The sequence below is a fragment of the Pipra filicauda genome, unplaced genomic scaffold (assembly GCF_003945595.2).
Source record: "Pipra filicauda isolate LSUMZ 115617 unplaced genomic scaffold, ASM394559v2 scaffold434_size586239_pilon, whole genome shotgun sequence".
In the NCBI taxonomy this organism is placed as follows: Eukaryota; Metazoa; Chordata; class Aves; order Passeriformes; family Pipridae; genus Pipra; species Pipra filicauda.
In genome coordinates, this window is record NW_024104570.1 from 109,645 (window position 1) to 121,990 (window position 12,346).

Sequence of the window (12,346 nt, forward strand, 5' to 3'; positions counted from 1 at the left end):
CACAGACGGAGGAGCAATCTAGCACAAAGTATCCAGGACTCTTCCAGCCACACAGCGTGAGGAAGAGCAGGCATGTCATGTTGGCTGTGCATCTGACAGCTGTCTAGGTGATGGGGTGCTATCAAACTTATCCAAATCAAATTGCCTGCAGCCAATTATTTATTAGTTTTCTTCTATGAAGTTAAATAAACAACTTGTTACAGATGGATAGGAAGGAAAACAGTAAAGCCATGAATCTGTGTTGCCTAAGAAGTGAAGGATTTTCTCTTGAGTCTTCTCTGGTGGCTTGGTCCTGACTTGGTCCCTGTCTTCCTCTTTTTTACTTTCCTTTGTTTACTTTCCTAACTCCTGTAATCAGGCTAGCAGGTAATTGCATAGTTTTATTGTTGTTACAGCTGATACTATTGAAAAATGAATTTCAAAGCTAAACAAAATCCTAACTGGTCCCCAAATCACAGCAATAACCTTATTAGGACAGACAGAATCAAACTCTACTTGTATAAGGAGATTACAGTACATCTGGCATACAAGTAGCATTTCGAGAACAGAGCTTTTTACTCCTACAGCTGATCCAACCAGTTTGGGCTGGGATTCTTTTCCCCCATTTAAAAAAGCTGTATGACAGACTATACACTCTGTAGGTATGAGACAGGGACGTGTGCAGATCTTTTGAATAATATCAAGTAAAGCAATTTTGAAAAGGTCTTTTTTCATAATTTGCTAATACAGTTAAAAATATTTTCTTAATAACAAAGCCCAAATGGTTGAATAATTCTGCAAGACAGATTTTTGAAATATTCTTATGGAGGCACTGCCGTGATCTTAAGACTTCCCTCAGAATTGTGGGGTTTGTTTTTTTCATTCAAACACAACATTTCCTATGTAAAACCTATAAATCTGAAAGGAGATATTACAGTTCTGTCTCCTTATCATTTCTTCTCATGATAACTGACAGAAAATAACATAACAGACATTTTCATTTCATTCCACTGCAAAGCACACCACAGAACTTGCTGTCTTTATACACAGTAGGAATAGAAGTAAAACCATGGCAAGGGAGAAAAATAAATATTCCACCTGATCCTGAAAGCAATTAGAACAGAAAATGCCCACTTTGCTTATCTGGGCTGGTTAAACTGCCTACAGTCATTGTGAAAACTCCTATTTCTTGAAAGGGACCTTGATGAAAGGGATCTTGTTCCTTACACTGCCAATGAAAACAGCACCTGAAAAGCTGAAAGGTTCCTAAAAATTTTGTATAATTTTTTTTTTAATTTATTTTTTATTGAGGGCATTAATCTGATAGAGTTGAGGGAATATTGGACTTTTTCTTCTTACTAATTTAGGTAGTTCTGGGACATGCATCATTTTCTTTAAGAACTATATATCAGTGAACATGCTGCCACTTTCCTCCCACTCTGCAATAGTTCACTACACTCAGAAAGAAACAGATTAGATATGTGGACTTTTTGAGCAGCCCCACCATGGCATTTGGCTAGAAGAAAGTACTGCTTTGGGGTGCATCTGCCTGGAATCTTCTCCCACAGAGAACTTGTCAGACATGACTGAAAGGCTTTGAAACACCAGCAAAAGAACCAGTTTTGAAAGGATATCAAACAGGATAAATAAAAGGAGAGCACTTGGAACAATGAGGGAAAGCTGAATAAGAATGAGAAGGCTCATCTACAACTTTCCCTTTTGTTAGAGGATCCCTGCAGGGCTGTGCTTGATACCCAGCTTTGTTTCCATCACTTGCTCTCAGGAGACCCTTTGTGCCTTTATGTGACCTGGAGTTCCACCTACTCTGCTGCCTCACTGCTCCTTCTGCCATCCATAGGTACTGCAAACACAGGCACTGTCTGTAACAGATGCCAACAGTTTTATTGATGCAAAAGCTCTTCCCACACACTGTTTGTAACACAGCCTTGTCTGAATATTCTGCATATCACAACAACATGAAAGGAAGGAGAGAATACAAGAATAGTTCTCTGGCATTCTAATTTAGCTCTAACATAAATATGTTTAGACCTGATTAAATTATTACTGTTTCATCATGAATTTAAAGACAACATATAAAACTGTCGCTCAAACGGAAGTTTTTTTGGAAATGCATCAATTCATACAGAATACTTAATAGCAGAGCAGCACAAACAGCTCTGTGACATATCCTGCTGCAAAAGAAGGTGCTATCTGAGCTCTAATAAAGTATGGGTTTGTTTCTGTTTTGAATTCTCTCCAGTAGGTTCTTGTGGGACTCACTCAACATCTTAAAGTAGGATCTGTATCCAGTGAGAGAACCTGAGTGGACAGACCATCTTGCTGGCCTGCTCCCATACATGTCCAGATAGACAAGATGCTAAACCTGCACTAAAAGGAAATATTGTTGGATGGTATGTTAGGGTTGAAAGACTTATGAACTGACCGTGATGCTGCCAAGAAAAGTGGAACTCATTCTCTCTCTTTTGGTACATAAGCAAAATAATCTTTACTACTGCATGTCAAAAGAAGAAATGTATATATCTGTTATATACAGAAATTCATTACATTTGCTCCTTTTTACAGCAACATGCAGGATTTAACTACAAATACAATGGCTAGAAACATCTTCTGAGGAAAATACCTCTGAGATACCCAGGATTCACAGGTTTAGGGACTTAAAATTCAATTCAATCATCCCTCGTCCCTTCGTCAGATTCCAAAGTGCTATTACATGCAAATAGGTCAGCTACCCATTTTTCCAAGAGCAAGAGGACCCTTGCTGAAGAAAGCTTGGGAGCTAGCAAAGGAAATGAGACTAGCAACAACCCAGCCCTTCCACAACACTGACATTTATTTCATATGAGATCACTTGAAAATAAACTTGAACTAAGTAAAGTAAGGCTGAAATTTGAAATTATTTCAACAGCTGACATGGTATTCTGATCCATTAGGAAGAAACGAAATAAACAGGAACATGTTCCCTCCTCTCTGTCATGGTTTCCTATTTTCCTAATTTTTAAGGGGGAAAAAAAAATCACTATTCCATGTATTCTGATTTTCTGCAGAATAACTGTAGGAGCATCTGAAGATTAATACAGATCAAACTAGAGCAGGGAGCTCTGCAGGTATAAGGTTTAAAATAAAAGAGTTTGTGGAAGGTCTGTGGATTGTAGTGTGGAGCTAAATCCTGACCATAGCAAAAGCAGTCTACTGTGACATAGAGACCTGGAGGGAAAGGAGAAAGCCTTAACAGTGGATCAATTCACGTAAGGGAGTGACTGTAAGAAACACCCCCAAAACTGCCAAGCTCCTAAACTGCAGATACATTTTCATCTGTTCCTTCATTGCAGATGCCTACATGGGTTTTAGGGATGAAGGGAGAATACTTGGAAAAGAAATCCACCAACTTATTAAGAAGAGAAGCTACTTTTTTACTTTATGTGTTATCTTGACTAACCATCACCTAGTCTAGTAAATCCCATGTGCAGAAAATAGTTGGTGAGAACAGTCCTAAGGGAAGTTTCACGTGCACTTCCTCATCTCTCAGCATCTCTCTGGCTCTGGGTTTTTGCTGGCCTCAGGAAAATCAAAGTTCAACAGGCAAAAGGAGGTATTCCACCCCAAAAACTGAGCGGTATGTTTCAAAAGGAAAGTTTAATTAGAACAAACAGAGCTAAGGTAGCCCATCTTAATAAAAACCTTTGTAAAAGAGAATGTGAGCACAGTTCAGAAATGGCCCTTCACACTGTCAGGGAGGTCACTCCTCCACCTCGCAGCAGCTAACGAAGCATCTGGCAGTACATTCAGGAAGGAGGTTGCCAACTCTGATGCCACGTACATCACTTATGCTACATGTCCACATGCACTGAGAGCACGTTTCCAATTAGACTTTACATCTTGCTTTGGAAAAACACTGGCTGAGTACCAGAGGAAACAAAATGAACATGCTTTCCCCCCCGCCCCCCCAGTATTTCTGGACAGAGGATCAACTGAGAAAGCCACTGGAATGGAGGGGAAGCAGATAACAGTTTGGAGAAGTGACACTTAGGAAATGCAGGGTGGGAAGTATCAGAAGAACAAAGAGAGCCTGAAAGGAATTAAGCCTTTGTTGTGCATATGTGCAAAATACTTTAATTATGCTTTCATTATTTCAGGTAAATATTTCAAGCCTGAACTTTTTCCATACCTGACATTTGCATCTCAATAAAGGGCTTTCCTATAAAAAATAGGAATTTAATCCTCATCTCTACAACACTTTGAACTGAATTGACATTGGCTTAGGAACTGCTCAGCCCAAGAGTTTGGCCACCAGTCTCCTCTGTACAATCAATCCACTCGGAAAATACCTGTCTTTATAGTGTCCTGTGCATGTCTTCTCACAACCTCTCTTATTTAGCAGTATTGAGGACACTTCATAACAGAAAGAGAATCAAAAACTGCACTCAGTGGAACAAAAACATTGAAGAAGAGCGACTGAAAAGCACTTACCTTTATTTCAAACTCATAGTGCTCATCCTTTCCCTGCCCACACAGGACATACCGTGGAATACTAATTTTAATTGGGTCCTTTAGGTCGTCTGGATTTGCTCCCAGTGAACGACAGACCATCCGCTTTCATGTGCATACCAAATAGGGAGAACAAAGGAAAACCAAAATCACTACATAAGGAAAAAGAGAAAAGAACTTCACTAAAAACAAGAATGTGTTCTTGGCCAGAAGAGCAGGAAAAGAGAGCATGGATGAGGCAGAAATTATTTCTCAAATGAAGTAACCGTTTGAAAACAAAGTGGATCTCCTTTTCTAAGCAAGCCCCAATATTTTTTATGCATAAAAATTGTATTCAAAAATATTCCTTTCTTTGAAAAGGCATTTTCAGCTTAGATATCAAAATCAAGGAAAAGCAGAAGACTTTGTATTAACCCTCTTTTAAAAAAATAAGTATATTAATCAAGCCTTCACAGTCAACCATAATTTTTGTATGTCTTTACATAATAAAAATGTTTACAATATCATGCAAAGCTGCAAGGGGTCTAAGCAATTCAGAAAGCTCTTGGATGTTAAAAATCCAAACTCATTTTATAATTAAATAAGCAATCCACTGTCAGAACAGTTTCCTACTATTTTCTTTAAATCACATCTAATTATCAGAAAACTCAGCTACGATGAATTTGCACAGTCTGGAAAAAACAATCTAAAAAGGTATTTGCAATGAGGGTCCATTACTCTGACCAATAGCCAGATGGAATCTGTAACTCTGAAGTTATGTCAAAACCAAAACCCTTTTAAACTGAAAAGATTAATGCTTTGCAGTGATTGTGTCCAAAAGTAGCATAAGTATTTAGAGTGAAAAAGTACAGAAACTGCCTTTTAGGAAGTCCTCCATTTGCTCCAATGAATGTATTTGGTCTGAAAACCTTAATGAACTCGCACTTAAAAAAACCAGCATCATCATGACAAATACAATTTAACAACAAAAGACTGGAAAACTATCACTTTCAAGTTATGGTTATAACTTTATAAATCTGTATATGGGATAGTATTTGATGTATTTGTATTTAGCGCTCCATCACTTGACCTGTAACTGTATTCTCAACATCCATGTCCTTTGTTGCAACTCCTGGTGACTTCCAGTAAGCGTGATACTGTGCAGGAGCTAGAGAAAAGTTTGAAACTCCTTCATAAATGCTTCTGCCTGTTCCAGGGAGCCTTTTGGCATCCTCACAGCTCTCCAGAAGGGGAGACTTGTTTCATTACTAGTCAATTATAAATGACAACGTCATTTCCCTTAACATTAGTATTAAAAATAGTGAAAAAGAAAACACAAAGAAAGTGAATTTTCGTTCCACTGGCTTTATCTAGGGGGTATTTCCCATAAACTTCCCTTTTCCTTTTCTTATTTTTTTTAAGAAAACATAAAAAAAGTTTGTTTAAATGGAAAAAAATTTAGTGACCTTTGTTTTCACAACAAATATTCTCTCCTGTCCACTTTGCCCTTCTTTCACCACTCCCAACATTACTGGCTTTTCAGCTAAAACTCATTTCTGAAGCATAGGAATGTAAGCAATTCTTTCCTGGGGAAAAAGAGGAGTTCATTGCCCTGACAACAATATAATCTGTTTTAAAACAACAATAAAACCATAAAGTCACTCTTAAAGCCACCTCTGTCAACACATAATTTATTGGCAGTCATTTCCAGAGAACTATTACAAACGGTAATAATAGAGAGGAAAACAATTTCAAACACAAAGTGTTGTGGAAAACACACCCTAATGCATTAAATAATGCTTTTGATATTCATAAACAATGATCATTATGTTATGTTTACTTTACATCAGAATAAAAGATATTGCTGTGAAGTTGTTCTTTTTCATAAAAGTGCAGAATATTCACTGAGTAAGATTTGAAAACAAGCACAACAGAGGAAAAACACATTATTGGGAAACACAATATGCACAAACACTCAACTTTGGGGTATAATCTGAAAAGAAATCGGTTGCAGAAATTGCTTTCCTTTAACAGCCTTGATCAAGAGAGTCCTCCCAGATAGTGCCACTCACTGTTGACTTTGGGCAAGGGCCAGAAGAAATGCCTCCGTGGTGCCACTGAGGGAGCCACTCCTGAGCAGGACTGATACGAGGTTACTGCTCCATCTACTCCACATTCTGTGAGATATTTGTGTGCACTTTCTTTGCTAACTCCCCCTCACTGTACCTCAAAATAATGTGACATATTTTGCTCATCTCTGGACTTCCTTAAGGAAGTAGCAAGTTTTGTAATGTAAAAAAACCCCATAATTCTCTATCCAAACCAGCATTTATCCTTCCAGACATAACTTCCTCATCCAGTGCAAGCTATTTCTTTTTAAATCCCATATGAGTTACGTTATCATGTCTTAACATATGGTAAAAACAAATGGGAAATGTTCTTATACTAGCAGAGAGACCGAAGTCTAACTCTGTCTAGTGGAAGATTGCACCTCTGCTGGCAATATGTTTACAGAATTTAGAATTTCAGATTAGATACCACTGTTTTTTCTGCCAAGAACCATCTTCCTCAAACGAGGCAGATGGCACACTCAAGCAACAGGATTCAAAAGGTGTTCAGCTCCCTTTACATGGGAAGAAACAAAAGATGGGAGACAACACAGCTTATTTATCATTTGAACATCTGACAGGGTAACAGGTAAAAAATAACCTTGTACTAAGCCTTCACTAATGGAAGTCTTTTACTAATGTTCAATAGTTTCCTTCTTTCTTGGCATGTAGTATTAAAGAGACTGTAAGAGATGCAATCTCACAGCATCAACAACCCCACTAGTAAGCAAGCAGAAAAAGGTGAAAGTAAGGCTAAGCACGGACAGAACTCTAGAGTTAAACTCACTCCAACTGTCAGGCTGCATCCCCAGCTGTCAGCTATCCATTTACAGCATGAGAAACACATACACAGATGACAGACCCAGAAACATTTTTTGCCACAGGTACAGTAGCATGACCAAAGGTTGAAATGCTATTTAAAGCACAGCTCTTTTTGCACTTGTGACAAACTTTGATGTGCAAGTGCAATCAACCTTAAATGCAAAACTCTGAAGCAGGAGAGAATTGTCAAATCTATTCTTCTCAAAATTGCATGTATAAAAGCCGTAAATATCTGTAGTATTAAGAGCACACAGTGAAATGTAAGATAAAAAAATTTGCAGATGTTTTGAAATATTGATTGAGATCAAGGGCATGAAATAAATGAGGAGCACGAAAAACAGATACTCAGAAAAATTAAGGAAAAGGCAATCGAGGAGGAATGGAGAAGACATTAATGAAGACAGATAGTAGATGGAAGAAGCCAGAAAACACAGCCAAAATGGAAATCAGAAGGCAGAGCTGTAATTATAGTTTTCATCCACCTACCACATAACATAGAAACATTTAATTTCCTCACTTTCCAAAGGAAATGTATGTACAGGATAGCAGAGACCCACAAAAAGCAAGCACTCAAGTAATAATTATTATTGCTAGGATGTGTGTACACAGTCTGTGGCATTCCTTTAGAGGCTCAAAGGTCCCTTTTGTCTATTGATTAAAAAAAAGGAAACAAAAAAGGATTTTATCAATATTCATTACCCTCTTATTTTGAATGTATCTAAATGTATTTGGATTTCAACACCTAGTCAGATGCATAATTAGCCAAATGGCTTCTTCACTTGAACTGAATGTTAATTTCCAGATTTCCGAAGGGATATGCAAACTGCTTTGAAGAATTGATGGGATGACTGTCAGTTGAGTATTTATTTCTTTTTCACAGTATTTAGAAAAAGCAGTTCCTGAATCAGATCCAACCTTGCTCCTTCTAGAAAACACAAGCTCAATTTTTGTGCAATTCTCTTTGTCTGGCAAAATTGCACATCGGATATCATTCAAACTGTACAACTGAAGGGTGTCAAACTGTGATCGCTGGCAGGAAGCATCCCGAACGTTAGGGGCATGATTTTCCTTTAAGAGACCTATATGAGTAGTTGTAAGAACGAGAGTTCTATACACAGTCTGCTCAGCAGAGTCTACTTTCACTGAGGTATATAGCAGTACACGAATGTCACCTAATGAAGGTTTAATACTTCCCATATTTTCATGGAGTAAGTAAACCAGATCAGCTAACTCAGTTTGAAATTTACAGGACAACCGCACTCCGTTTGAAAAAACCAAGTCGTTTACATCTGAAGTCCAGTTAAGTGAAATCTGAACCAAATCATCTTTCAAGAGCTGGTGATTTAAATAAGCATCATCATCCACTGCAGAAATCAAAATGCTCGTTATGTCGTGGCAAATTCTTTGAGTGACGTGCTTGTTATAGGTAAATATTGTGAGTAAACCATCTTCAGCAGAACACAGAAGACTAACACTCTGTCCAGCAAAGCCAACTTGAATCTCCTTTATAGAGTCAATAGGGACCTCACAAAGCAGTGCCAAGGAACTCTGGCAGGTGTCTTGTTCAGCTGATGAAACAACAACATACAGAATGGAGCTGAACAAAAGCAAGCAAGCAGGATCTGGGTCAGGTTTTTTGCAATTGCCAACAGCAAGCCAGTAGATACCTTTCAACTCCTCCATCCTAACAGAAATCTGGGGTAAAGCACAGGTCAAAAATTCCAGTACTTTTTCCAGGGAACAGACTTGAAGCTTCAAAAAGACATCAGGAAAATGCACAAAGTTCTGTCTTAACACAAAAGTGTTTTCCAGTTCTTCATTTTTACTACAGCATGTAAATCCTTCAGGGGGTTTTCTCGTACAGTCATCCGAGATCTCTGTGCTCACACACACTGTGACAGCCTCTTGCACAGGAGACACAGTCTGAATGACATTTTCAGTATGAGCTTTGGTGTCATCAGTAGTGTGGGACATGTCTTGATTCACATCTGACTTAAAGAACACATTTACTTGCAAGTTCCTTATAAATGGCAGATTTTTTATTAATGATACTGCTTGTGCACACCTCTCATTTCTGTCACACAAACTTCCCAACTCCTTGATTTGTTTGGAAACCACTCCACTGTGGAACAGCTGACTACTGGTATTTTTGCAAAGGCAGGAAAGCTTACTGACAAGAGACCCCAAACTGGTAGTGTGTTCTAGTCTCGCATCAAAATGAGAAGCTATTGACTTAAAAGGGGTCAAATCAAAGGCTTTTTGTGTTGGAAGCTGAGAATTACTAGACTGGTCTTCAATTGTTGGGTACACTGCATTTAATGGGCTGTTTTCTTTATAAGTTTTTGTTTCAGAATGCATATTAGACTGAGGAAAGAGAAGGCATGATACACTGTTAAAGCCAGTCTGCTCATTAGCACCCATTAAGGATCCTACAGGAGACAGCTGTTTCGAGTGGGAACAATCAGATTCAGTTCTTGAGCTGTCACAATCTGGAGAAGTAATTATTTTATCATCAAAATGACTGAAATTTTCAACCTTGCGGAGTGAATAAGCCACATTATTAAAGTCAGGACTTTGTAAAGAAGTAGATAAAACATTCTGATAAGAAACATTTTTACTCTTTAAAGTATTAGTATTTTTAGAGTGAATTAAACTACTTTTAATGTCACAATGACAAGCAAAGCTCTCCTGTTCCAAATTACTCCTTTCATTCTGAAATGCCTTCTCTGATGTAAAAGAGGAGGAGATTCTTCCAGAACTGGAAAATAAATCCAGCATCTCTGTATATGCCTTCTGTTTCTTATGATCTCTTACTCCTGTGTTTTCTCCACGCAACTCAGAAGCACAATTGCCATCTTTAGACAGAAATGGAAAGCCATAGTGTGGCTGCCACTGTTGACTTTTCTGCTAAAAATTTCAAAAGAAGAAAACAGAAACATCCTTGTAAAATCTTCTTAAATTGAGGACTGATTTTGATTAGATTTGAACAATCATTCAAAATTGGTACAATCTCTCAAAATGAGAAAGACAAAATCCAACAGAAGTTATTGAGATCTGATTCAGGAATGGTTGATCTTCCCAGCCCACCATTGCTTTTTCTTTGTACAGTATCCATTTCACTTGGTTTATATTTGCTTCCCTCAAAAACCACAGGACAGTCAAAGGGTGATGCAGAAACTTAGAAGCCCTTTTAGTATTTTCCCACACATACAGAAAAAAGTAACCCTATACTAGTCAAGAGAGTGCAAAAAGTCCAACACAGCTTAAAAATGATAGTGTAAAAGTCCAAAAAAGTCCAAATTTGAAGTGCTGCAGCCCTCCCACTGTTAAGGTTTAATCCATAAAGGTATTTAGGATTTACTCACCAAAACAAGTAAATAACAGTGTTTCAAGGAACAGTTAGACAAGCAAATATGGTAGGAGGTGTCTAAGCCTCACTTTAAAAATACATAAATACAGTGTACGAATCCTCCATGACAGGATTCAGGCAAACTTGCCTGGTTGTTTGTGCTAATATTATAGACACCATTACAGCAGTTCACTGTGAGTCAAAAATGTCAAGTATATGCTGAATTCAGACAATCTCTCCTCAATAAATGTTTTTCTCCTCTAAAAATAAGGAAAGGGATACTGTTCCAAATTAAGAATAATGGCAAAACAAGGTAGAGAGATCCACAATAACACCACACCTTCAAATAAGGAAAAAGCTAGATCAAATCTGAAAAAAAAAATCACTTTAATTCCAGCTGGAAAAATGCACTGCCGTGTCTGTTAGCCATTAATCTTGCTGTGAATTCAAAATTCTAATTATGCAGCTAAACATTAAGAATTTTAATTACAGGGCATGCCATAATTTAAGACAACCATTTCATTCTGACAAATTATGACCTACCTCATACTTCAGCTTCCGTTGAACAGTGCCGTTATTAAGCCTCTCATTATCCTAAGCACAAAAAAGGTACAGGTGATTATTAAAAAGAGTGCCTTTCTTGTATAAGTTCATTTAAAAGTATTCAGAGGAAGAGACAGTCCTTCTAATAGACAAAAATAACAATTTTCTTATCAATATTTATGAAAACCACTGGCTTAGAAGTCAATCAACCCAGTCTTTGGATCAATCAGATCAACAGTTTTTGAATGGGCATTTGTTTACATGTATAAAGTTCCATTCAGATTAACATTCATTTTTATCAACACATTTTTTCCTGACATAAAATGAAGATTTTTATTTTATCTAAAAACTTCCTATCGCCATTTACACATTATTCCCTGCCAAAACCCCCACAGAATACAACATAAACCAGCCACTGGAAATAAAAAGATGATCAGAATCTAAAAACTGATATCCCTGATTTACTGTTTACTTTTTTTGGTAAATTAAAACTAAGTAAACATAGGAAAACATAAAAATTATTGAAAACCAAAACTAAATCACTGGTTTCACATAGTACATTAAAGGTCAGGATTTCCTACCCATCTCTACTCACCTTTAAACTTTCTGTAGACCAGGCCACACTAACATCGTTATCCTCAGCTTTATGATGAATATTCTGGAGCCTTCTCTGCACTTCTTGTTCAATAAAGGCATTTATCCTTCAAGATACAGAAGAAAATGTGTATGTGTAAAAAGAGTGTATTTTACATAAAAGTTAAGACAGACTAAAGAGCTCTTTGAAATGCTTCTAAGTACTGCACAACTCTTAATTAGCAGGCTTAATGTTAGACCAGTTTTATCTCTCTGTAAGGAACACAGACTTTTGAGTGAGTGTTTCTCCAACAGGCAAAGGTTAGCAATTTATTATCACAATTAGACAAATTAATGGACCCCAGGTTAAGCCACTGCTACGTGTACAGTTCTACATGTAAGTGGCAGTGAGACTAAGAGTGATGAAGGAGAACAAGAAGGCTGGGGTTGCATCTTCAGTAACTTCACGGTTTGCATTTATCACTGC

General features: G+C 37.5%; 1 protein-coding gene across 1 annotated transcript in view; it reads right to left on the reverse strand.

The window, feature by feature from the left end:
- KIF16B (kinesin family member 16B) overlaps nt 1–12,346 on the reverse strand; it is a 142,410-nt gene that overhangs the window by 43,013 nt on the left and 87,051 nt on the right. The window contains exons 21-23 of the mRNA XM_027736774.2: nt 11,882–11,987; nt 11,287–11,337; nt 4,468–4,590 (exon numbers count right to left, since the gene is read on the reverse strand). Coding sequence (XP_027592575.2) covers nt 4,468–4,590; nt 11,287–11,337; nt 11,882–11,987 — 280 coding nt within the window. The remainder of the gene's footprint in view (nt 1–4,467; nt 4,591–11,286; nt 11,338–11,881; nt 11,988–12,346) is intronic.